General features: G+C 32.9%; 1 protein-coding gene across 3 annotated transcripts in view; it reads right to left on the bottom strand.

The window, feature by feature from the left end:
• LOC148626328 (patatin-like phospholipase domain-containing protein 7) overlaps positions 1 to 27,953 on the bottom strand; it is a 112,725-nt gene that overhangs the window by 48,409 nt on the left and 36,363 nt on the right. For all 3 annotated transcript variants that reach the window (XM_088570210.1, XM_088570208.1, XM_088570209.1), the window contains 8 exons: positions 16,590 to 16,855; positions 15,867 to 15,944; positions 14,852 to 14,926; positions 7,628 to 7,761; positions 7,003 to 7,134; positions 5,905 to 6,078; positions 5,191 to 5,330; positions 2,028 to 2,165 (listed from right to left, as the gene is read on the bottom strand). In XM_088570210.1, coding sequence (XP_088426336.1) covers positions 2,028 to 2,165; positions 5,191 to 5,330; positions 5,905 to 6,078; positions 7,003 to 7,134; positions 7,628 to 7,761; positions 14,852 to 14,926; positions 15,867 to 15,944; positions 16,590 to 16,855 — 1,137 coding nt within the window. The remainder of the gene's footprint in view (positions 1 to 2,027; positions 2,166 to 5,190; positions 5,331 to 5,904; positions 6,079 to 7,002; positions 7,135 to 7,627; positions 7,762 to 14,851; positions 14,927 to 15,866; positions 15,945 to 16,589; positions 16,856 to 27,953) is intronic.

Below are 27,953 nucleotides of genomic sequence, written 5' to 3'. Positions count from 1 at the left end.
GGCAATAACTCTTACAGGAGTCACCTGATGACTTTGATCCCTGACAACTTTTGAAGGCCTTATAATAAGGGTCATTTCAGCTATAGAAATAATTTTGCTAAACCTAACAGTTTTGGAGATATATGCGAAAAACTACTGTCTGACCATGTTCTATTTTTAGTAACGGCAGCCATGTTTTTCAACAGGTCAAAAAACCCCACATCAGTTCTATGTACAATACCCCAAGGAACATTCATACCAAGTTTGGTTCCAATAGGTCAGGTGGTGACAGAGGAGAAGATATTTGAAAGAAATAACGTTCAAAATAGCAAAAAAATGTTGAAAAACTGCAAAAACTCTGACATGGCTTAACATATCAAAATGAAAATTTGACCACAGATAGATCCCAACATGCTGAACACTTTTATGCCATGTCAGAATTTGGCTAAACCTAACCATTTAGGAGATATATGCGAAAAACTAGTCTGACCCCTATGTTCTAATTTTAGTAACAGCAGCCATGTTTTTCGATGGATCAAAATCCCCACATCAGTTCTATGCATAATACCCCAAGGAACATTCATACCAAGTTTGGTTCCAATTGGTCAAGTGGTGTCAGAGGAGAAGAGTTTTGAAAAATTGTTAACGATGATGACGACGGACACCAAGTGATGGCAATAGCTCATCTGGTCTTTGGCCAAGTGAGCTAAAAAAAGTAGAATGGATAAATGATCAAAATGGCCTAACTTGAAAAGTAAATTTTGGAGTTGGCTGAAAATTGAACTTAACCTATATTTTTTGGTACTTAACAACTGTGATAAGTTTTAAATTCAATGATCAGTTTTCATTCAAAACCGTGTCCTTGCATCATAAGGAAACTGCTGGCAATGCTGCAGGGGACACATTAGTTTCCATTGACCCTGTGGAGACACCCAATAAATTACAGATGAGCCGATTGACTGAAAACAAGCGGACACGGCCGTCAAATCTGGAATTTTGAGTAAAATGGAAAAAAGAATGTCAGTGGGCCTTGGTGGGATATGACCCCGATAAGAACAGAGAGATTCCTAATGTAGCTGCAACATCAAAATGAATGACAATTTTAATCAACAGATTGCCATAATTAATAAACAACATCTGCTAATATTTTTTATTCATTTGAGGTGTAAACCTCTCACCTAAAAATGAAGCCATAAAGTGTATAATCTGAGGTTAGCTTATTTGTTGATTGTCTAAAATTGACCCTCATCATACTTCCATATTGGCCCCCTTTTTGCTGAAAAAGACCCTGTTTTACTGTTAAGGAGAGGGGGCAGTGCCTTTTGAAATTTTCTGAAATAAATGCTGGATGATCTATTCCCAAGTTATCATCTAGAAACCAACAGGATAATGACCTACAGACAAAAAACTTTGTGGCGGGGTATAAAAATACTATTTTTAAATTACTGACCGACATTTATGACATATATATGAATAATAATGGGCAATAAAAACTAGAATTTATCTTAATAATATTGGAATAAGATGTAAATGAATTGTTTATATAAATGAAATCTTGCAGAAATAGAACTGAGAACTGCGGAGGAAAATAGTATACCACCTGTATGGCACTTTTAATACTAGGTGATTTTGTTGTTAAATTTTAAGAACAATTGCCATATCACTTGTCAGAATGGAACAGATATTTTTAAAAACTCAATACTATGTAGTAGAAAACTAAATGTCTTATATGACATTGATAAATTAAGTACCAGTCATAAAGAGATTCAATGAAGGAACTCCTGGACAGAGTGACACTATGGACACTATATACCTACAGCTTTCAAAGTTTTTTTTAATAGGTTGTACATGAATGATTTGAATTAAACTTATCTGACTAAATTATTCTTTTGGAGTGAAATCTGGCTAAACAAAAGTCGGAAATAAACCAGACTTCTTCTGAAGTTCCTCCATATCAGTTTGACTCCATTGCTGAACACATCAGCCAGTCTAACAGAGTTTAGACAGATTTTATTGTAGTAAGATGAGGCTTAAATCAGAGGTATTACCTATAGGTTGTAAAGAGTGTTGTAACTCCAATGTGAAATTTGTCAGTGGTACATCTTTATTGGAGGCCAATACTGCAATGGTAGACAGGTTACCAACAGAAACTTTCTTATCTATTCCAGAAACATGATCTGATAAACCTATAACACAAATACAACATTTAATCAAGAGTAAATAAGCTTCAAAAACAGTTTTAACTATCATAAGAATAATGCATCATAATTACTAAACTTGTGAATGTATATTTGTTCGGTATAACGATCGTTTATTAATTTCATTACAGAACAGAACAAGAGGCTCTCGAAGAGCCTGAATTGCTCACTTGGCAAACCATGCCCAAACTAACTACGGTAAATAAGTGAAGGTATCCTGCTTTGCTACCATGTTTAACATTAAATTGCTGGAAAAAAACATATATTGAGGAATGCTGAAAGTTCAATGGGGGCACTGTAAAATGTTGGAAATGCCTTCAAAGTGTTTTTAGAACTGCTGGAAAAAATTTTGACAGGGGCCCCCTATGCCCTGTTATTCCACCAGGTCTGAGTGGGCATTAGCCCAGTATACATATGCGAAAAAAGAACATAAAATGAAGTTAAACCATAGCTATACAACATTTTCATTATCACCACTCCAGAGAAAGAGTAATCAAGGGAACCAAGGTTATAGCGGTAATCAAAAGAATGTAATCCAGGGACAAAGACCAGACATGGAAAACAGACATACACAACAAAGAACATAAAGTAACTAAAATCATACATACAAAGTAACAAAAGTAAATGAGCAACTCGGACTCCACTAAAAATTGGGAGCATGGACCAGGTGCACCAGTAGGGTAAGCGTCCTCTGCTTTTCTAGAAACACCCGCCGAGTTGCTCATAAAAAGTCAAGTCCGGGGTAGACAAACGAGGAAAGGAAAACTATGACCCGTTGAATAAATCAGTTTTCATGGTGCTGATGGATACACCATAACGATCCACGAGACCATGTTTACAATATAAACCAAATATTGTTAAAATCAAAGCAAATATAAAAATTAGCGGGAAACTGGCTGCCCAGAACAAACTTCATCACCATTCAATTTAGAAAACAATGCTTTTCAAAATAGCCGCTTAAAACACAATTTTAATACTGCCAGTCAGCTCAGAATATCATGTTTATCTTATAAGTAGCTTTCACCATCATCATTCTTCTATAGTAGAGGAAAAAATACAAAAAAACAAAAAAAAGCATTTTGACCCTTATGTTCTATTCTTAATAACGATGGCCATGTTTTACAACTATTGAAAAATTTTAAATGATCAATTTGTGCAGGATACCCTGTATTTCGATCCCTACGTTTTTTCAGTTACAGCAGCCATGTGTATCACAGATAAAAAATCTCACAGTCATTTTTACATCAAAAATAGCAAAAATGTCCAAAAAGGGCAATTACTCCAACATTTGTCAACAGATTTTCATTAAAATTAGACAACAGATGGATATCATCATGCTGAAAACTTTAAACCTAAATGTCAGAATTTGGTTAAACCTTAGTGCTTTGGAGAAATATGCAGAAAAACTGCTGTCTGACCCCTATGTTTTATTTTTAGTAACAGCAGTCATGTTTTTTTCCATGAATTAAAAATCCAAACAGTCATTTTGTGTGAAATACCAAAATATAATCATGCAAGTTTCATTCAAATCCATTCAGTAGTTTATGAGAAGATATATGAAAAATGGTTAACAACGATAACAACAGACGCCAAGTGATGGCAATGGCTCACATGGCCTACAACAAGATTAAGATCCAAATCATGTAAGGCAAATTGTACATTATTCCTATGATTTAACTTATGAGAAAATAATGAAAGTACACTTAAAATAAAGCAAAAGTGAATATTAGAGCAAAACAAAAGCCACACACATCTTGATACAGTTTCACACAACATTTCATATTGCATGAATGAAGGTTCTAAAGTTTTAGCTGAGATAAAATCCACAAAAACAGCAGTCAAATTTAATGCTCAAGACGTACAATGATGAAAACATATCTGAGCTGAAATGTCTTAAATGTATCTATGTATGCTAATTAACTGTTCAGTTGTGAAAGGAGAATGGGTGTTAAAGGCTAGTGTTGAAAGTGTTAGTTGTGAATTTGGAGTGTTGAATCCATAACAAAGAAGCAAACATAAGGACTTAAGAAACTTTTTGTATTAAAATGACAAAACAATTGCTTAAAGTTTACCAAAATTCACATATTATTTCAAATCTGTACATTTTTTTCATTTTCCAGTCATATTTCTAGCAAGGAAATGGTGCCTACATCCAAGAAAAAACTTCACAGAAAGTGAATATACTCATCATTACATAGTTTATCATATGCAAAAATATACAGTTGATTCTTGGGTATGGACATAGTTCTCTGGATGCAGATATATCCGAAAAAAAAAAAAAAAACCAAACAAACAAACAAAATTTACCATTCTCTGCAGTTTTTTTACATTTATTTTCCTAATATTTATATGTTTTACCATGTTTTGACCAATTTTCATGTTATTACAGCAAAGTTGATATTTTTACGTTGTATTCATAGCTTAATGCCCCTCCACCTTTTACCAGATATATACAGAATAATGGTAGATTTGAAGTTGTGACAGAAAATAATACAGCAAGCCTGACAGGGTGAGATATGATGTTTTGTTGACATTATTCTGATTATCGATGATTAAGTGATGTTGTCATTGGAAATTGCTGATATTTTTTTTTGTATTATGGTGTGCCTGAGATAAGAAATTATCAGGCAGTAGGAACAATGGAATATTACTAAAATTATTGATAAATCTGCAGAAATACTACTAGTCCATGCTATGTCGATATTATGTAATTTTGTAATAATGTGTCTTATGTATATTGGTTTTGTAAAAAACTTTGTTAACTTTAAATAAGAGACCAACAAGATTGAATACTACTCCAAGTTGATAGTATTTGGAGACTACTCCATGTTGATGGTATTTGGAGACTACTCCATGTTGATGGTGTTTGGAGACTACTCCATGTTGATGGTATTTCGAGACTACTCCATGTTGATGGTGTTTAAAGACTACTCCATGTTGATGGTATTTGGAGACTACTCCATGTTGATGGTGTTTGGAGACTACTCCATGTTAATGGTATTTGGAGACTTACTCATAGGGATTTCATCTCTTGTTTCTATATGTCCAAGAATCCTCTGTCCAAGGAGATGTATGAGTCGTGTGACAATCTGGGGATATTTACGTTTAATCAAGTTCAATAACTCTGCAGGCATATGAGCACATTCTGTATCTCTGTAAAAGTGAAGATTACACAATAAATTGTTATCTAAAAACAAAAGCAATGAAAAGTGGATGAAGTTTGACACTGTGACATTGACCTTGAAAGGATTGCTTTGAAAATTAATACAGATGTAGATTTTCTTAAAGGCCAAGTATATACCAAGATTAGTCAAGTCTATTAAAGAATACTAATGAAGATTCTTTAAAGGGTTAAGAGTGGTTTTTATTCTTCAAAATGGAAAAAAAAGACCTTGACACTACAATTTTTGCAGTAGGAGAGTATGATTTGCCAAACAAGTTGTACCATTTCCACCAAAGTTTGAACCAAGACCAGTGACAAACCTACTCAGATAAATAATCAATCCTTTAGCCAAGTAAATTAACTAGCTATTTAAATCTACTACAATGCATGTAGGCCATCCTGACACTTATTACCGGAACTAGATTTCAAGATCAGAACTTTATTTAGGTTAACTGCAAATACTGTCCCCAAAAATTACTCTTACAAAAAATACAGAGCAAACCAAGAAAACATGTTTACAATAATTCTGTCCCACCATTAATGGCAGGTTATGACAATATTTACCTCACAGCCATGATAGTGGTTGTCCTCTTAGTATCAGTTAATACTTCTACAATGCCCACAAGTTCCCCCCGACCATACTCAGCTACTAATGATTTCTTTCCATTATGATGTGTTCTAACAGATCTGAGACGTCCTGTCAGTATAATATATACACTATCTGATTGGTCTCCCTGTCTGTAAAAATATCATTCTCAGTTTAATCATAAAGTTCTTTTTAAGAAATCCTGATTACATCACAGAGAAACATCAAAAGTCGTTTAATTACAGTTCAAAAGCAAGTATTGATTTCACTCAAATCAAGGCAAAATTGAAAAAACACAAATTGGATAATATAAGTACATAGTTGATGGTCTCTTGAAGAAGAATTGACAGTTCTTTCGACTTGGTATTGTCAGAGGATGCAGAAAAGTGGGTTCAAGGTTACAATAGTGTAACAAACTTCATTTTCCTTTCGAATTATTCCCCTTTGATGTCATGTTAAGAGTTAGTGATTCGGGTATTTAAATGTTTATTCATAGTAAGTTATTTTTGGACCTGTTAAACAGGTATGTGGGCTATTGTCAAGCACACCTTGACTAATTTAGTATCAAGGTAATTAGTTGGGCTCTGGACAGTAGAGGCAGCATGTGCCCAGATAGCACATAGTTAGACAAACACTTGAGTTGGAGTAAACTATATTGCCAGAGCAATGAAATTTGATAAAAGGAATTCCTCAATTTTTGCTCATCAGGACAATTAAGTGTTACCAAGTAAATTTGGGTTTTACACACTGTCATTTTCCTTTGATGATAAAATTGTAATGCAATTCTCATAAATTATGCCTCAAATTACTGACACTATTTGAATCCGTTCCAGTTGCACTTTATACAAGATAGCTTGATTATCCAAGGCTCGTTAATTTCCAACAGAGCTTGGTAATTTTTCTAATTTTTACACTAGCTATACATACATACATACACTGGGGTATTGTAGGAAAGTTATTTAGAGCTTGAAAGTTACAATAATTCTTGAAGGTTTTAAACAGAAGACCAAAAAAATTTTCTAAATGACTTGTGAAATAAAATACCATCCCCATCATGACCTCCTTGAAACATTTACCTAAATAAAGCTTTGCCTGCCTCAATCATCATCCAATCCAAAGCAAAGTCTATCTGTCTGACAAATGGGGCAATTCTGATAGCTGTAGTGTGGGCAACATTTAATACCACTGATGGCTGTTCTCTCATGATGCTACAATGTAAAGTCAATACAAAATAAAAACAGAAAAATTAAAATGATTGATTGATTTTAGTTTAAAGTCCTATGGTAAACTTAAAATGAAGATACCACTAAAATTCTGCTGACTGCTAGTAAGAGCTGGCTGACAAATATGGTTTATAACCTCAATGTTTATCATGATTATTTGAAAAAAGCTCCTAAGTATCTGTCTAAACCTGTATTTATAACTATTTAAGGACATGGTTCAATCTGATCAATCTATAACTATCATTAAGGCAGGCGTTTTTATATAAATTTTTTATGTAAATATTCTGCTAAGAGAGAGATCTCCATATTATCCACTGCAGTATTGTCATTGCTGGATCTTAAAAAAAATTGATATGAAAATTTAGTTATCTTTGTACAGAAATAGAGGTAGACATTAAAACCTCCTTCATTAAAGATACATGCTATCTATACCTGTTAATATTGGGTTTCTAAACATACATATTAAAGTTATACCTACCTGTAAAAGTCAACTTTAGAAATATTGACAACTATAGTATCTAGTTTGGCACGCATTGCAAAGAATGATGGCTCCCCAGTCAAAACAGCAAGAGATCCAACAATTTCTCCTGGTAATGCAGTGAACAATAGAGTCTAAAACATGAAATAAACTAAATGAAGAAATACTGACCAAGATTAATATACCATCAAGTAGATAAACTATTTCTTTATACCAAACAAAATCATATCTAAATAAGTACATTAAAATAATAAAATTAAAGAATGCACAGTTCACTATTCACTAGATCAATTTCCAATTATTTATTGGTAATATTAATGTCCCTACTTATGCACTCAGAATGATAAGATTATCAAATCCTAAGCTTAAAAGTTTGGTTTAGATCTTTAGGTAGTCAGTAATCTATAATTCTCTACTACTGTTGATGAAATTTTATAGTACTTGATCAAAGACAAACCTGTCCAATAAAAAAAACTGAGTTAACCAAAGACATACCTGTCCAATAAAACACTGTTAACCAGAGTGATATATGAATGAGTCTCACAAAGGAAATACTTATTGTGAAAGAACTACAGCTAACAGGAGACTTCAGTATAGGTGCTGGGTTTTCATGTTACCTCCTATTAATATATAATGTATTTTTGTTCCCCTGGATTCAGGTTATATTAAACTGACAGATTCAAAACCAGGTTATATTCAACTGACAGATTTAATGCCCAAAAGATTTGATGTCATATTAAACTGACAAATTCAGCACCAGGTTATATTAAATTTGCCATCCCTATAAAACTGTAACATCATTATAAAGTTTACATAGACAATATATAATGGGAATTCTACATACAAAAAATACCATAACATAATACTTGAGAAAATAAGCCTCAACATTTTTCATTGAAAAAAATAACCATCTTTCCATTACTAATAGATACTGTGTTAGATATTATCATGACTAAACATAATTCTGTCTAGTAGGATGCACAAAAAAATTATTTATCCTATTTAATAGTTAATAATAACAATTACTTAGGTGGGTGTTTAACAAAAAGAAAAGGTTATTCACTTTGTTCATGAATAAACAACGGTCAAATCTAAGAATATTTTTTTAATTCAATCTTTACTGCAGTCATACTGTTCTTCACTCAGACAATAACATAACGTTTTTGAATATTGCTACTCATTTTTTCATACTTCTATGTTGACCTAGTCCTCTTTAAAGAAAAGAGAAAGGAAGGTTTACAACATTGAAGAAAATAAATACATCAGATTAAGTGATAGATCCATTATGGTTTAATGTCCCATTGGACATATTTCATTCATTCCAGGATGAAAACATCTGACTAGTCCAACTTGCTGAAGCAAATCTTAATTGTGGTAGCTCACAAAAGCAACAGCTCACTCAGAAACTTTATTATGACTCCAAGCCAATCAGTTGTCATTCTTTCCCTTGAAATACAACATGCTTGGTGGAAAAGCAGTAACTACTGATTTTTAAAGTCTTTGGTGTGACTCAGCCAAGGATTGAGGTGAGCACACTACTGAGGTGGTTAAAACAATACATTGTAAAAAAAAACTGTTCCAGATACTGTAAGACATGCTATAATGCGTTCAGTAGAAAGCATCTTTATACCAATAACATAACACACCAATACATGCATTCCCTATTTTCTAGCCATATTGAGTTGGATTATCTTCCCTTGCAAGTATCAAATGGTGAATATCTTCTTTCATGTACATCTACACAAGATACCTAACCTTCCTATAGGCTGTTAATAAGGCAGTTTAGTACTGTATCTGTGTTTACAAGCAATATTGTCTTGTCAAAATCCTGGATTTGGAGTAACTCTCATGCAAGCATGAATTAGCTTTCTTCATGCAGCACATCAAGATATGCCTAATTCATCAAAGTTCACTAAGTGGTTTAGGAAGAGTTGTGCTTACAAGAAATGTGGACAGACAGGTAAACAGACAGACAGTCATGGTAATGCCATTAAAATCTTTCAAACTTTGATGGGTATAAAGAAATAACTTTGTAATACATGTAGGATATAATACTCTGCTAAGCTGTTTGGCAATAAAATATGTACATCAAAAGCAACAAGGGTAAATAAAAGTAACAAATGTTTAAGACAGCATAATTGGGGAACTTAAAATAGGATTAGTATTTAATATTTAACATGATCTGTATCATACAGTACTAAACATGAAGTTGCACATGTTGCTGTGCTAGGCTCAATCCAATCAAAGGGAGCAAAGATTTTTGGGACAAAATTTTTTCTATCATTCCACATAGTGAAAAATAGCAGTCCCATGGAACAGGAAATAGATATTGGATAGCACCCAAAATTACATACAATATATACCCCATTTATATGAAAGCCACACACGAAAAATCAATCCATCCATCAATTGGAAGTCAAGATTTTTGTGATGAAATTTGGATGAACTCATTGAGTGGGGTATAATTAAATTGTACAAGGTTTGAGTAAAATCCTTCAAATAGTACTTGTGTATCATTTGAAAATAACAACAAGAGGCTCCCAGGAGCCTGAATCACTCATCTGGTTAAATTTTTGGCTTTCAGAGCAGTAACCCTATTAAGGAGTTATCCAACAATTTTGACTCATAAAGAATAGGATAGTACCTTTCATGAGGATCATTTCATCATTTGAAAGTTCCTTTCTATCTATTATAGTTTTCAAGATATCAGCCGAAAACTGCAAAGAACAATAACTCTTACAAGGAGTCTTCCAACAAATTTGATCCTCACAGACTTTTATAGCCCTTTTCATAAGCATCCTTTCAAGAGCAATAACTAACAATGAGTGGTCTGACAATTTTGACTCAAGAAGACTATGGTAGGACTTATCATAAGGATAAGTTTCTATCTATTCTAGTTCTCAAGATATTGGCTGAAAATTATAAAAAAAAAAAAAAAACATAATTTTTTGCCTTTCAAGGGCAATAACTCTAACAAGAGGCTCCCAGGTGCCTGGTTAAGTTTTGCCTTTCAATGGCAATATATTTAACAAGAGAGTTGTCAAACAATTATGACTCAAGATGATCTCGTAGGACTTATCATGTGAATCATTTCATCAATTGAAAGTGTCTTTCTATCTATGAAAGCTGTAAAAAATAGAGGCTCAAGAGAGCCTGAATCGCTCACCTGGTTAAACATTTGCTTATTTGAAAAACTTGAGGAATGAGACAGGCTAAGTTAAAATCAACTAAATTGTCAAATGCAAGAAATGCTTTTCATAGCATTTTCATGACCTGAAACAGAATTTTGCTAAAGGCAACAATTTTTAAATTTTTTTTCAAAAACCTGTCTTATGACCCCTAAGTTCCATTTTTAGTATAGGCAGCCATATCTATTCACAGATTAAAAATCACAACAGTCATTTTGAGCACAATACACTAAAGAAATATTATGCTTATTTTCATTCAATGATCTTAAATGGTTTTAGAAAAGAAAATTTTCAAAGTTGTACATATGAAAAAAAAAACCAACTAAAAAACTGTTTCAGGGGTCTTAACTCCTACATTAGTCAATGAATGGTTTTGAAAATTTCTGCATAGGTCCTTCTCATGATGCTTAACAGTTTTACCCGTGCCAGAAATTTGCTAAAGGCAACGGTTTTTGAGTTATTTGCAAAAAACTGCCATCTGACCCCAATGTTCTATTTTTAGTAATGGCGGCATTGTTTTTTCATGAATCAACAATCCCAACTGTCAATTCGTGTGGGATACCCTAAGAAACATAAATGCCAACTTTCATTGAATTCTGTGTAATGAATTTTGAAAGGAGATTTTCAAAGTTGCACATGCGAAAATACGAAAAAAGCTGTTTCATGGGCCGTAACTCCTACATCAGTTGACCAATCGTTTTGAAAATTTTAAAATAGGCCCATCTCATCATGCTGAACAATATTACCCTGTCATAAATTTGCTAAAGGCAACACTTTTTCAGTTATTTGCAAAAAACTGCAATCTGACCCCTATATTCTATTTTTAGTAACAGCAGCCATGTTTTTTCATGGATCAAAAATCCAAACGGTCATTTTGTGCAGAACAACCTAAAGAACAATCATACCAAGTTTAAAACCTGTCAGTCCAGTAGTTTCAGAGGAAAAGGTTTTTAAAAATATGTCCAAGAGAACGATGACCACGATGGACACCAAGAGATGGCATTAGTTAGCTCAATTGGCCTCCGGCTAGGTGAGCTAAAAAAAAAAAAAAAAATGTCAATTTTCATCTTTCCAAGGACAATAACTTACAAGGAGTCTACTGACAACTTTAACCCTGCAGACATTTGTAGGCCTTATATTTCAGCAATTGAAAGTATTTTGCTAAACCAAACAGTTTTGGAGACATGATTGTAGAAAAAGTTTTGTCTGAACACTATATTCTATTTTTAGTAACAACCGCCATGTTTTTCAACCAATCATAAATCCCCACATCAAATCTATGCATGATACCCCCATGAGCATTCATACTAAGTTTGGTTCCAATTGATCAAGCAGTGTCAGAGGAGAAGATTTTTGAGAGAAGTAACATTCAAAATAGCAAAAAATACCAAAAAAGGCTATATCTCCAACATGGCTTAATTGATTAAAATGAAAATTTGATCACAGATTGATTGTATCATGCTGAAGAATTTGGTTAAATGTAATGGTTTTAAAGAAATATGCGAAAAACTACTGTCTGACCCCTATGTTCAATTATTACTAACAGCAGCTATGTTTTTCGATGGATCAAAAACCCCTACATCAGGTCTATGCAGGATACCCCAAGGAACATTCATAGCAAGTTTGGTTCTAATTGAAAAGTGGTGTCAGAGGAGAACGATTCTGAAAAATTGTTAACAACGGACGACTATGACGACAGACACCAAGTGATGGCAAAAACAACAAAAAAATCTGTTTCAGGGGCTATAATTCCTACATTGAGCGACAAATCATTTTGAAAATTGAGACATTGGTCCATCTTTTGATGGTGAACAAAATTACCCTGTTAGAATTTTGTTTAATTCAACTGTTTTTGAGTTATTTTGTATTTTGACCCCTATGATCTTTCTTAAGTAACTACGGCCATGTTTTTCAACCAATGAAAATTTTTAACAAACAGTTTGTGCAGGATACCCTAAGGAACAATTATGTCAACTCTTGTTGAATTTGGTTGCATGGTTCTTCTGATGGTGAACATTATCATTTTCTGTCAAAATTTTGATAAATTCAACTGTTTTTGAGTTATTTGCAAAGAACTGTATTTCAACTGCTATGTTCTATTTTCAGTAACAGCAGACATGTTTTTTAACATGTCAAATATTTTAATGATCACTTTGTGCAGGATACCCCTAGGAACAACAATGCCAAGTTTCATTTCAATTGGTAAAGCAGTTTCAGATGAAAAATCATTTGAAAAAATCTATTGACGACAGACATGACGGATGAAGGAGGCAAAGTGATGACAATACCTCACAATTAAAATTTTACCACAGATAGATCTCATCATGCTGAAGACTTTTACCCATGTTAGAATTTGGCTTAACTTAATGGTTTAGGAGATATATGTAAAAAACTACTGTTTGACCCTTATGTTCTATTTTTAGTAATGGTGGCCATGTTTTTTGACGTATCAAAAATCTACACACCTGTTCCATGTAGGATACCTCAAGGAACATTCATACCAACTTTCGTTCAAACTGGTCAAGTAATGTCAGAGGAGAAGATTGTTAATAACAACGATGGATGCCAAGTGGTGGTAATAGCTCACATGGCCTTTGGCCAGGAGCAAAAAAAGGGGGATACTATAAATGGAATTTTGCTGCAAACTTAACTTATCAGTCATTTACAGTACTACACCATGGTGCAAAGTTTGAATGAAAGCCTTCCATCAGTTCTCAAGTTATAATCAGGAAAATATCTGGGGATAGACTGACACAAAAAATCAAAATAATAGATATCACATAATTCCAACCTCTGTGTGGGGAGGTAAGCTGGATAAAAAATTGACAATCAGGAAGTAAAAGCACAATTACAGTATAAATATTGATATGGCAGACAGACAAAATGAAATGCACTGGCAGCTTTACCATATTATAACTATGAGACTTTCCTGTGAAGTATTAAACACAACTAGCAGAGAAACTGGGTTGTTTCTACTATACAAGATTCTATAGGATAGAGAAGTGGACAGCCATTACAGTGCACTGAAGACATAACATTACTACTTGTGACAGGAGTCAGACTTACTCTTCTACCCTAAAATCAAAAATTACATGTAAACCAAATAGTAGGGAGAATTTAAAATACAAAAGACATTAAAGTGAGTTAAATACTGGAAATGTATTAATTTTAGTTGAAAAAATAGTATCCATAAAATTGATTTTTGACACTATAGTCATTTTTTGAAACCACTAAAATTTATATCGTGGATATGTTCTCTTTACAGAATGTGTGAAAATTAAATCATTTACAGTAAGTCATTTTTTTTTAATTTATCGTGATATTATTATTCAATATTACAATAACTTTCGAGAGACTGTCCATATAGAAACCAGACAGGTCCCTTGATATGGGTGGCACAGGGTAATTTATCCCACCAATTTTTTTTTTCCAATGTTATGTTATAATATTAAAATCCTAATGATGTCAGGAAGAACAGACTTTTCTGTATCAAAAGTGGATGACTTGGAATATGCACTCAAAGTCCCCCATTAAATCAACTAAATAATACATATGTATAAACAGTTTAAGGAGTTATTTCCCTTTATACTATAGTATAGTTTCTAGTGCTTTCAATTTAATTTTTTCTCATTCTTACCATTTCAGTAAATTACAAAGGAACATTCATTTCTTAGTAAACACGAGTTTGTGATCTCTCAAATGAATATTTTATTTAAGCATAATTTGGTATGTATCACCAGCCACAGCCTGGGTTTTTCAAGGACATTCTCTTAAAGATGAAAGCATATCTTTTTTTCATTTTTGAACCTGAAGTATTCTAAGAGTAGGTGTAACTTAAGCAGTCATATAGCCATGTTAATTCAAGCAAATAAAAAAGTGCAGAATTGTTTTGTTAATACAGGAACTTCTAAACAACGAGTGTTCCAGTAATAAACCAACTGACTAGTAATCACGACTGTTATCGATATAAAAATGTTGATTCAAATACACATGTACAACAAAAAGACAAAATTATGTCATTTAAACTGATACTGACCTCTTTCTTTTCATCACCAACTGACTGTTGAACAACATACAGGGCACCTGTCACCACAAATGTTAAACTCGCCTCCTTAATAGGTAAAAGAGAAAATATATACATATACAGAGCAAAAGTTTAGAGGGCTTCTTGTACTTCAAAATTGTATGATGAAGGATGCTGACAGACACCTGTATTAACTGTAGCATTTCTGTAATCACTCTGAACCTTTAAGTCATCATCTCCTTCAATATTCACTTCTCAATTAGGATAGATTTGACAAATTCATCCTACATCAAAAAGTTTTTTCTAAAAAAAATTGAAGTGCACCAGGGTGCATAAGCCGAGTTGCATCCCTGTTTTAGAGAAAAATATTTTCACTGTGACTTTTTTTAATCTGATGTGAACCTTTTGCAACCTCATTGCTTCTATCAATACTGATAGAGCCTTTTCCTTGTAAGAAATTTTCCCAAAATCGACAGGGTTTGCACTTACCTGGTATGTAACAAAATCCCAAAGTTTGATTTGAATCAGATGTAACTTTTCTAGTTACAATCCAAAAACTTCAATTTAGCGGAAAAAAATTAAGTTTTTAGGCCACTATGACCTTGACCTTAGTAAGAATCAGATATAAACTTTTCCAGTTATTGTCCAGTAACCAATGTTGATGTACGCCCACCCACCAGCCATCACCAAACCAATCGCCGATCTTTGTAACTCGGATAAAAATCAGAAATGTCATAAGCATCTCGGTAAGTGTTTGAAGGGAGCACCTGGATTAATTTCCTTTTTTTCTATAGGAATCTAGATTGCTCATATACTTTTAATTTCATACAAATGTATGCAATTTCATTTCAGTTCTTTTTGTGTATTTGTTTCAGCAAATAATATTTTGGATACCACATTAAGGGTCATTGCCATTCCATTAAACTAAACTTTAAAATAAACATGTGATTTTGTCATAACTTTGAACATATACTTGGAGTAATCTATCAAAATTACAACAGTCAAGCAAGATTTACAAGGTCACTACCTGGTCTCCCTGTCTGATAAGTGTTTGACCTCTACTTAACCTTCTGACCTTCATTTTTCCATCTAATAAACTGTCATCCTACAAAATAGTTTCACTGAATTTAGTCATTAAGCAGGTTAAAAAAAATATATTGTTAAGAGTGAGGGTGCTAATTTTGTCATAATTAAGCAGTGTGTCTGTAAATGCAAAAAATAAATTGCACAAAATATTAACTCTGGATTTGAGTTCTTATCAAGCCACTAGCAGTCGAAAAATTAGGAACACTAACATTTCTTGCATAACTTTTTTCCTCAAAACTGCCATTTTTTAATCATTAAAATAATCCATAGTATTTAATCAGAAATACAAAAGCTTGGAAACAAAAAACTACTAGGTTCAACAACAATTAAAGGTGCTACCCTCCCTTAAAAAAGGGTCAACTTCAACATATTTCTGTGAAAAAAAAAGATATCCAAGCTTCAACAATTACCAAAACTCCATCCAAGTTTGAAGGAAATCTATCAAAAAGTGAAAGCTGTATCAGGACCACAACATGGTGATGACTGATAAACCAACTAACCAAAAACAGTATATCATCCCTTTGTTGAGTGAATTAAGATTTTATCCTTAACAAAATTTGCAGCAGGAAATTAAAAGCAGCAATATTTATATTCCCCTCTGAAGGTAAAGTCTTAAAACTCAAGATTAATGTAATTTTATCATCAACTATGTAGAAAAAGTAACCTGAATTTTGATTAAATTGGTTAAATCCTTTTTAGCAAGTTCCTGTATCAATTCATCTGTGATTTCTGATTGGCCCATTTCTGAATCATGAGTTTTGGGTTCTGTTTCTACTGGTGCCTTAGGTTTATTTGTTGGTAGCCAATCATCAGTGGAGTCTGGTGGTGTGAAGTTTTCTACACCTGCTATTTCACATGCTGTGTCAAAGTCTGACCTTGATTTTCCACTGTTTGATTGGTTGTCAATGAAAAACTTTGAAGATTTTCCAGCTAAAAAATGAAAATACCAAAATTAAAGGTGAATAATAGCAAAACCTTAAAAAAATATTAAAGAAACTATTAAAAAATTTTACATGGCAACTTATGAGTGAACAAAACCAGACACATGACAGAAGAAGCCATTGAGCAGTATCAAAAACAGATCATTGCTGTCAATCCCACAAAACATCTAAACTTCAATCCTGAAGTTTCAAAACAGGAGGCTCTCAAAGAGCCTGAATTGCTCACCTGGCAAACCATGCCCTTTTAACTATGTACATGTAAGTAAAGGTATCATGCTTTGTTACCATGTTTGACAAAAAAAATGCTGAAAACAAGCACATATTGATGAATGCTGTAATTTCAAAAGAGTACATAATGCACTGTAAAATGTTGGAAATGCCTTTTTAGAACCTCTGGAAAAATTTGGGCAGAAGTCCCCTATGCCCAGTTATTCCATCAGGTCTGAGGGGTATTAGCCCAGTATACATTTGCTGAAAAAGAACATAAAATGAAGTTAAACCATGGCTATCCAACATTTTCATCATCACCATTCATATCAGGAGACCACGTTTATGGTTAAACCAATTATCATTGAAATCAAAACAAGTATAAAATTAGTGGGAAAATGGTCAACTAGAACAATCTTTCATCATCACCATTCACCTTAGTTTCCATAAGAAACCAAAAATGATTGGAATCTGAGCAACTGGTAAAAATGGTTGCACAATGGCAGCTATTTTGAAAATGGCAAACTAAAAACTAATTTCAATACTGCCAGTCAGCTCAGAATATCATGTCTATCTTAAGAGTGGCTTTTATTTTCATTATTCATTATTCTTTTACAGTTGAGGAAAAAATAGCATAAAAAGCATTTCGACCCGTATGTTCTATTTTAAGTAACAAAGGCCATGTTTTTTGACCGATGAAGTTTTAAATGATCTGTTTGTGGAGGAAACTCTAAAAAAATTAGCCAACTTTTAATTAATTTTATTGCAATTGGTTTCAGAGTTGTACACATTAAAACGACCAAAAAATCTGTTTCAGGGGCCATAAATCCTACAATAGGGAACAAATCATTTTATAATTTTATAATTTTTTGCAAAAGTCCGCCTTCTGATGGTAAACAATATTACACTCCATCAGAATTTTGCTAAATTGAACAGTTTTTGAGTAATTTGCTTAAGTATTTCAAAACCTTTGTTCTATTTCTAGTAACAACGGCCATGTTTTTTCATCAATCAAAAATCCAAACCAACATTTCGATTCTGAGGTGATTTTTGAAAATAATAACAACAAAAACAGCAAAAAACGTCCAAGTAGGGCAATAACTCTAATAAGGGACAACAGAATTTCTCCAAAATTACATCACAGATATCGGTAGATCTCATCAAGCTGAACATATACATCCGATGTCAGAATTTGGTTAAACGAAACGGTTACAGAGATATATGAAAAAACCTGCTGCATGACCCCTATGGGCTGTTTTTAGTAATGGTGGCTATGTCATTTGACACATTGAAAATCCAAACACTCATTTTGCTAAAGTTACCATAAAAAAAAACAGTAATACCAACTTTCATTGAATTCTGTACTGTAGTTTCTGAGGAGAAGATTTTTTTAAAGCAATAACAACAAAAACAGCAAAAAACATTCAAAAAGGGCAATAACTCCAACATGGGTCAACAGATCTTCACCAAAATTGTATCACAGATAGATCTCATCATGGTGAACACTTTTACCCACATCAAAATTTGGTTAAACATAACTGTTTTGGAGATATATGAAAAAAAAAGAACTGGTGTCTGACCCCTATGTTCTATTTTCAGTAACAACAGCCATGTTTTTTAACAGATCAAAAATTCAAACAGTCATACCAACTTTCATTAAATTCTGTACAGTAGACTTTGAGGAAAAGATATTAAAGTAATAATGTCAAAAACAGCAAAAAAACATCCAAAGAGCAATTACTCCAACATGGCATTACAGATTTAAACAAAAATTTGACCACATATCAATTATCTCATCATGCTAAAAACTTTTGATTGAATTCGGCTAAACCTAACAGTTTTGGAGATGTATTCAAATAACTATTGTCTGACCCCTATGTTCTATTTCTAGTAACAGCTGCAATGTTTTCTGACGCATCAAAAATCCCAACAAAAGTTCTATGCAGGATACCTCAAGGAACATTCACACCAAGTTTGGTTCCATTTGGTCAAGTAGTGTCAGAGGAGAAGATTTTGGAAAGAAAGAACATTAAAAATAGCAAAAAAATGTCAAAAAAGCCAATAACTGCAACATGGCTAACAGTCCTTGAACCGATCCATGCAATGATTTGACAATCGATGACCGTTGACTGCTTGATAGCTGACGGATCGATGACCGATGACCGGTGACCAATCTGATCGCAGTTCTGTTATATAAAATGGTGTAAGATCTGTTTGAAATAAAAGAAATGAAAAATAAAAGTAAAAATTGATGTTTAAGTCTATTACATTATGTAAATATGTGTAAAATTGACATAGAAAACAATAACAACCGTAAAACAGTGTTCACTCTGTGGTCACGTGATTCGATCACCGGTTTAATGGATTGGTTTGCTGACCGATGACTGACCGGAAACTGATCAGTGACCGACAACCCATCGCAATTTTTGTAGCATGGATCAGTTCAGGTACTGTAACAGATTAAAACAAACATTTGACCACAGATAGATCTCATCATGCTGAACACTTTTACCCATGTTAGAGTTTGGCTAAACATAACAGTTTTGGAGATAAATGTGAAAAACTACTGTCTGACCCCTATGTTCTACTTTTAGTAATGAAAGCCTTTCTTTTCTACGGATAAAAAATTCCCACATTATTTCTATTCAGGATACTTCAAGGAACATTCATACCAAGTTTAGTTCCCACTGGTCAAGTAGTGTTAGAGAAGATTTTTGAAAAATTGTTGATGAAGACAAAGGACGCAACTAATATTCTATCGTCAGGTTGAAATTAAAGAAACTGCTTGCCTCACCATTTTGGGACTGTAAATAGTTTTTTTTTAATCATGAGTTTAATTCACTCCTGGGACACTTAGGAACGTTGACATTCAGCTTGCAGATAACCTGGCTGTATTTGTGTCTTTCTGCTAAGCTAAGTGCTGTTTTCAACCAACATAGAGTTTTTTAACTGCCCTAGTGTATACATGTTAAGGTGCTGTATATTTTTATTTATGTGTTGTCTTCTTTTCTGTCTTATGTTATTTTGTATGCATTGCTCATGTCTTGTATGTTTGTTTTTATCATATTCTGTTGAAGAGTAATCAAGGGAACCAAGATTCCAGTGGAAATCAATAGAATGTAATCCTGGGACAAAGACCAGACATAGAAAACAGACACACATAACAAAGAACATAAAATAACTAAAATAACATGTACAAAGCAACAAAAAGTAAATGAGCAACTCGGACTCCAATAGAAACTGGGAGCATGGACCAGGTGCATCAGCAGGGTATGCATCCTCTGCTTTTCTAGAAACACCTGGCGAGCTGCTCATAAAAATGTCATGTCTGGGGTAGAAGAAAAAGGAAAGGAAAACTATGATTGAAGTCATCACTACAAAAGTTTTATGGTCGTCATCATGAACTCGTGGATCGTTATGGTGTATCCATCAACACCATGAAAACTGATTTATTCAACGGGTCATAGTTTTCCTTTCCTCGTTTGTCTACCCTGGACTTGACTTTTTATGAACAACTCGGCAGGTGTTCCTAGAAGAGCAGAGGACGCTTACCCTACCGGTGCACCTGGTCCATGCTCCCAGTTTTTAGTGGAGTACGAGTTGCTCATTTACTTTTGTTACTTTGTATGTATGATTTTAGTTACTTTATGTTCTTTGTTGTGTATGTCTGTTTTCCATGTCTGGTCTTTGTCCCTGGATTACATTCTTTTGATTACCGCTATAACCTTGGTTCCCTTGATTACTCTGTGACATGTTGAACAAAGCAGTTCTAATGGTGCATATGAATACACTGTAACAATCCACAAGTTCATAATGATGACCATATAACTTCTATAGTGATGACTTCAATCTTGTAGCAACATAACCCTGTTCCAGATGCCTAAATGTACAAAGTCTAGTGGGTACAAAAGGTCTGTGTTGTTATAGCAAGCTCTGACATATAAGTTGTGATATGAAAGCTCCATACACAGATGCTGAATGAATGTTGTTAAAAGCTCACTAGAGCATATGTCTAGATATGTAAAACATACCGAATTAAAATCAAGCTATGTCTAGTGAAGTAAAATGTACTAAATTCAAATAAAGCTACATGTATGTCTAGTGTTGTAAAATGTACCAAATTCTAAAAAGCTTTCATATTCATATCCATATAATCAACTGGTTTCCAAGAAGTTGATTAAAACATAAAACATTTAGAAGAAAACAGAGGTCAGTTGTATAGATTGAGATCAAAGCTCAAGTGTATGAACTCTGTTTTCACATTTAAATCAGATATTATTAACTTTGGAACAAGAAAATGTTATAATAAACAGGTTTAAAGATTATCAATGTTACTACTGAATAAAGAGTAGCTTATTACAGGATTGATATAAATCCAACGCTGCACAGTTTTCAGCAACAAGAAGATGACAGAAGGGAAAAAAGATAAAAGGAACTGTCAGAAGTATGCACTTAGTTAAGTAAATTTCACAAATTTCAAGAATGCACTATGACATATTCTACTGTATTAAATTAATACGTGTATTTACCTTGATTGAACAAATACTGTCTATAAACTGCTTTAAACACTGTCTTACAGCTGTAATTACCCCACAAAGGATAACATAATTAACAATACTATGTGGGCAGTGATCACAATCACTGGTCAGTACCTTACTTACTAAGTTCTTCATACACTTTTAAAGTGTAATGTGTGATCTTTGTGTAAAAAGTACACAAAATCAAACTTGATTCAGAATTCCTTGCTTTTGATTGGCTAAATTGATTTGATTTGATTTTGCAAATCTTTATGCCATTGGTCACTCTCAGAAGAACAAAGACAAATGAAAATAGATGGATGAAATTTTAAAAACACTGCTAAATATTGTCATGAATGACCAATTCTTTTTTCATTCCCAGCCACAGAGTGTTGATGACTATAGACTGACATATCCATTAACTGCTGTTTGAAAGGATGATTGTTTAAAAATTTAGATTGAGAATCCAAGATTACAATATCATGATTTTTGTCTTGCTTACATACACTCATTCATTCATGTTTCATATAATTTACAGCCCATTGTTGATAGGAACATAACTATATTTCCGGGAGGGGATCTAAATGTAGATATGTTAACTAACACTAGTGGCCATCTTGGAAATCTTTTAAGTAGACTTAACTTGAAGAATGTGGTTCTTGAACCTACAAGGATCACTAATATATCTGCTACATGTCAAGATCTATTTATTACGAATCAACCAAATTTACGATCAATTTCAAACTTACGACTTTTTGTGAAATCAATGCAAGTTCTCTAGGAAAGCATTTATCAATATATATTTTTCATTTATTAGGCCAATACTAGAATATTGGGACTTTGTTTGGGATAACTGTACATTATATGAATCAAATTTACTTGAGAGTGTTCAAGTGGAGGCCAGTGGAATTACAACTGGTCTATGAATAAATTCCTCAAATCAAAGATGTATGAGGAATTCATATGGGAACCTTTATACAAGCGCTGCGAGAAGCACAGGTTTACTTTGATGTACAAGATGGTTAATGGCATCAGTCTTGAAAATTTATCGAATATTATACAACCTTATACTATGAACATACACAACTATAACCTTAGGCAGCAAGTCAATAATGATAACATGCACAAGCCTGTCTTTAACACTATGGCTTATTCTAAGAGCTTCATACCTTCAACTATACAACTTGAGAACCAGCTTCCTACATCAACAAAAAATAGCCCCTCTTTTGATATTTTCAAAAAGAGGCTAAATTCAGTCAGCCTTAAGAGCATCTGAATGCTTCAACATAGGGAACAGAAAGAAAAATATATGGTTCTGTCAGTTGAGGTGTGAAGCTAGCAACCTGAACCTTCACCACATGACTGATAATCCAAACTGTCCTCACTATGGAGACATGGCCAAATATAACTATCACTATTTCATGGTTTGTCCATGCTATCAACTTCAGTGGTGGTCACTGCAAGATGTCTGCATGGAACTACAGATTGACATTAATTTACATATATATATATATATATATATATATATATATATATATATATATATATACTATATGGTAATGATCTGATATATAATAACAAGAGGCTACCAGGAGCCTGAATCCCTGACCTTGTCAAAGAGTATTCAAGGGAACCAAGGTTATAGCAGTAATCAAAAGAATGTAATCCAGGGACAAAGACCAGACATGGAAAACAGACATACACAATAAACAACATAAAGTAACTAAAATCATGCATACAAAGTAACAAAAGCAAATGAGCAACTCAGACTCCACTAAAAACTGGGGTCATGGACAATTTTGTCTTTCAAGGGCAATAAATTTAACACGGAGTTGCACAACTAATTTGACTCAAGAAGACTTTGGTAGGACTTATCACAGGGATCATTTCATCAACAGAAAGTTTCTTTCTATCCGTTATTGTTTTCAAGATATTGGCTGAAAACTGTATAAAAAACCATTTTTTTTATCTTTCAAGGGCAATAACTCTTACAAGGACACCTAACAACTTTCATCCCTAAAGACTATTGAAGGCCTTATAATAAGATTTATTTCAGCAGTTGAAAGAGTAACCTAACAGTTTTGGGAGATGTATGCGAAAAACTACTGTCTGGCCCCTATGTTTCTATTTTCAGTAACGGCAGCCGTGTTTTTCAACAGATCAAAAATCTCCACATCAAGTCTATGCAGGATACCCTAAGGAACATTCATACCAAGTTTGGTTCCAATTGGTGAAGTAGTGTCAGAGGAGAACTCCAACATGGCTTAGGTCTCACTAACCACTTCTAACGTTTCCATTACTTTCCATATTGAACAAGTAATTTTCAAAGTTTCGCTGTGAATTCCCGGGACAAATGACATCTTAAAGTTGAATACCGTTGCGATGCTTGAAAAACAAGGCTTTCAAAATCCTTATGCTAATGTTATGATGATTGTAGAAATTCTTCACAAAATTTACTTGAATAAATAACTGTAAATCCACATTTTTACCTTTTCTGCTAACTGACAGCATGGAGGCAAATTACTAACACATGTAAACAATATTCATACATTTTTGTAGTAAATTACAAATATGATTTTAAAGTACACATTTTCAGCTTCATTTTGACTACTTTTGATCAGAATACACACAAATAATGCACTTACAATGCATAGATCTAGGTTCAGTGCGTTTCTGGTACTACATGGGGTGACCATTTGACCCAAAAGTGGATAGTGAGACCTTAACAGATCAAAATGAAAATTTCACCACAGATAGATATCATCATGCTGAATACTTTTACCCCATGTCAGAATTTGGCTAAACCTAACGGTTTGGAGATATATGCAAAAAACAACTGTCTGACCCCTATGTTCTATTTATAGTAACAGCGGCCGTGGATCGTTATGGTGTATCCATCAGCACCATGAAAACTGATTTATTCAACAGGTCAAAGTTTTCCTTCCCTCGTTTGTCTACCCTGGACTTGACTTTTTATGAGCAACTCAGCAGGTGTTTCTAGAAAAGCAGAGGATGCTTACCCTACCGGTGCACCTGGTCCATGCTCCCAGTTTTTAGTGGAGTACGAGTTGCTCATTTACTTTTGTTACTTTGTATGTATGATTTTAGTTACTTTATGTTCTTTGTAACCTTGGTTTCCTTGATTACTCTTCAACAGATAAAAAATCCCCACGTCAGTTCTATGCAGGATACCCCAAGGATAAGGTTAAACAAAAGATAATTTAAGGCTATTGAAATGGAATGAACTAATGTCACTAATTGAGACCACAACTTCATTTCAATGCAATAAAAAAAATTCTAGTGGTAAAGTGTTATTTCTCCCCATTGGCGACTCACTTCTCCCTATCACTCCTGGAAGGGAGAAGTCACTTCTCCCATTCTCTGAATCCTATATTATGCCCCAGTAAAAGCAAATATTTTATGTGAAAATTTAATTTTTGTATTTTGCACAGAAAATATAGTATTTCAACCAAAAACCTAACAAAATTTTACATTCTTATGTGAGAGATTCTTAATTTTTTATGATCCATAGATCTATAGTTAAACAATATCCAAATTCGCACATTGACACATAAATTCACAAATTTTGTTTCATCTCACTTTTTTCAAATTTCTTTAATGCTTGTTCAAAAATTAATTAGCAATTATGCTTAAAAAATAATTTCCTGGATGTAATTAAGAATGAAAAAAAAAAAATACATGCTTTTTTTCAATTCAAATTTTCCAGCCAACTTTACTTGGTTGAAATAACTGCTCTTCAATTCCCGTTCATCTATACTACTAAAGGAAGAGACCAATTCCTTTGACATGCTCAATCGACGTACTGTTCGGATCATGTATACCATTTTTTCTGAGGTGCAAAACTGTCCATAGAAAGGCATAGAACGTATCAAATTAAACCATCCCCCTTCTATCTGCGACTGAAATCCAAACCCTCCCCCTTTTTATGTGTAAATTGGCAAGACTGTTAAACCTCCTACCCATTGTTTTGAGTAAAATACTGAATTATTTAAAATCTGAGAATTTATTATTTAAAATCTGAGAATTTATTATTTAAAATTTAAGAATTTATTATACACCTTTAACTGGATGGAGCAAAACTTTCAGAAAATTTAAGGGTGTTCAACCTAGCCCCCTATAATGTGCACATAAATATTAGTAATATTTGGTTCTTAAAAATATTTCGATCATAAATTTGGAGAAAAGATAATTTGGTAAGGAATAGTTAAAAAATAAGTAATGGGAATAAAAAAAAAGTTTTATGTTCAACTCCTCTTAAACCACTAATTAAGCAGTTTGATCAAAACTGTACACCATTGATGTATGGTAGATGATCATAGATTCTTTACAACCATTAGTAATTTTGTTTGGATCAGTACTGTGTCCACACTTTGCTTAATCAACCGTGATTTTGCTGACATCCTCTAGTTATTTATAAAATATTGATGAAGGGTAAAAATTTAGACTGATATGTGTTAATCAATGTACTGTTAGCATTGTTTTTTTTAATTCTTGTGAAAATTGTAGCATGGACAAAATTTAAAAGATTACATGATATAAAATAAAACTATAATCATACATTTGTGTTTTCCATATCATTTATTACTTTTTTTCCCCAATATGTATAAACTGAATATCATTCAATCACCAATATCTTTAGTCAAAACTGTAATTGATAGTTAAACAGTATACAACTTTACACACATTTACATTTAAATGTTCTGTTTCACCTTTTTCCAAATTTATTAAATCTGTCCAAAAGTTAATATTCAATCGGATTCAGAAGTATTTCAACAGAGTATTATTCTACACTGTAATTATACTCAAATGAAACTAATTTCAGCCTAAGAAAATAATTCCATTGATCAACATATTAAGATTTTCAAAAGTAGACACTTTTTATCAGTTTCAATTTTTCCGCTAATTTTACATGGTTAAAATCACTGCTCTTCACTTCCTCTTTATTAGTCATAAAAATATTGATGATAGGATTAAATTAAATTGTTATCCACAAACTTCTCTTTTTCAGTTAACTTTTATTCTTAAATTATTTCAAATTCATGTACTTATTTCAAGTTTCATTCTTTGTAATTAAAATTACCAATATTATCAAATTTATTTTATGATATTTAATTTAGTCTATTTTTTGTTTAATTATTTTTATTTTACTAAATTATTTAAATATTTACTATTTATTTGTTTGTTCTTATATTTTTTTAACTATGGTTCTAAATTTGAGTTTAAAAATAACTTTTACTTTTAAGCCCATATAATTGGGCCATCCTTGCAAGACTGCTTATAGTCAAGGACATTAAAAACCCCTTAGTAGAGATTTTGACTGATAATTGTATTAAATGGAACATGCTTAGCACATTTAATGTTTCTTGGCACATTACAGCAATAATTTCAAAAAAAGGATTCAAATCTTCAGTTCATTTGAAGACTAGATATTAATTTTATTTGCAGAAATAATACAATCTTATTGAGATAAATAATTCCCAGAAACAAATTTACAGGTTAAAAATAATGTAAAGAGTGATATGAAAGGAACTACATTTGGACTCTACGTTTGTGTAGTGTTCTGAAACAGTAAGGAAGTTCCAAACATGAACTGGAAACATAAGGTATTTTGTTAAATCGAAAACCCAAAAAGAGCATATTTAACACATCTAATGCTTCTTGACACATTTTGCTGAAACTAAAAGTAAACTTTATAACTAAATATCTTTCAAGACCAAAATTTTGAAAAAGAAGTCCCTCAAAACCCGTAAAATTTGGACAGGAAAGTGAGAAACAGCCAATTATCAGTTTGATAAGGTAACTTCCAGTTACATATTTTAGACCTTTTGAAATCCAATAAAACAAGAAATATTAGAAAAATATACATCATTTTCTTGACTACAAACAGACAGTCTGAAACAGACATTTGCACATCTAATGTAATTATCAGTTCTTAACATATCGTAATAATGAATATTTTACTAATCATTATTTGAGTACGGGAAAAGGTTGGCATGCGTACAGGTAATACATTTTATATCCTACCAGGATCAAAAACCCCAAAATAGACCAGCATCAATTGTCAATGAGATTATGGTCAAAGGTTAGGCCATTAAGGTACCTTAAACATAACCCCAACCCCTTAACCTTTTTTTTTTAAATTCTGTTATCCTACATTGTCATTCCATGTTGTACATGTACATCATTTAGATTCTAGTACTGATGCATAGTTCAGTCCTCACAAACATCACCTGTGGATCAGAAAATTTACAAGTGTAGGCCATAAAGGTCCATGATAACAAAGCAAACCAAACCAGTTTATGGTGAAGTGCCTTTATAATGTAACTTATACAGGTCCAGTTT

Source organism: Perna viridis, chromosome 2 (genome assembly GCF_037379345.1).
Source record: "Perna viridis isolate PV_CMFRI_1.1 ecotype Kerala chromosome 2, ASM3737934v1, whole genome shotgun sequence".
Taxonomy (NCBI): domain Eukaryota; kingdom Metazoa; phylum Mollusca; class Bivalvia; order Mytilida; family Mytilidae; genus Perna; species Perna viridis.
Note: the sequence above shows the minus strand (reverse complement) of the source record. Positions and strands in the feature narration are given on the sequence as shown.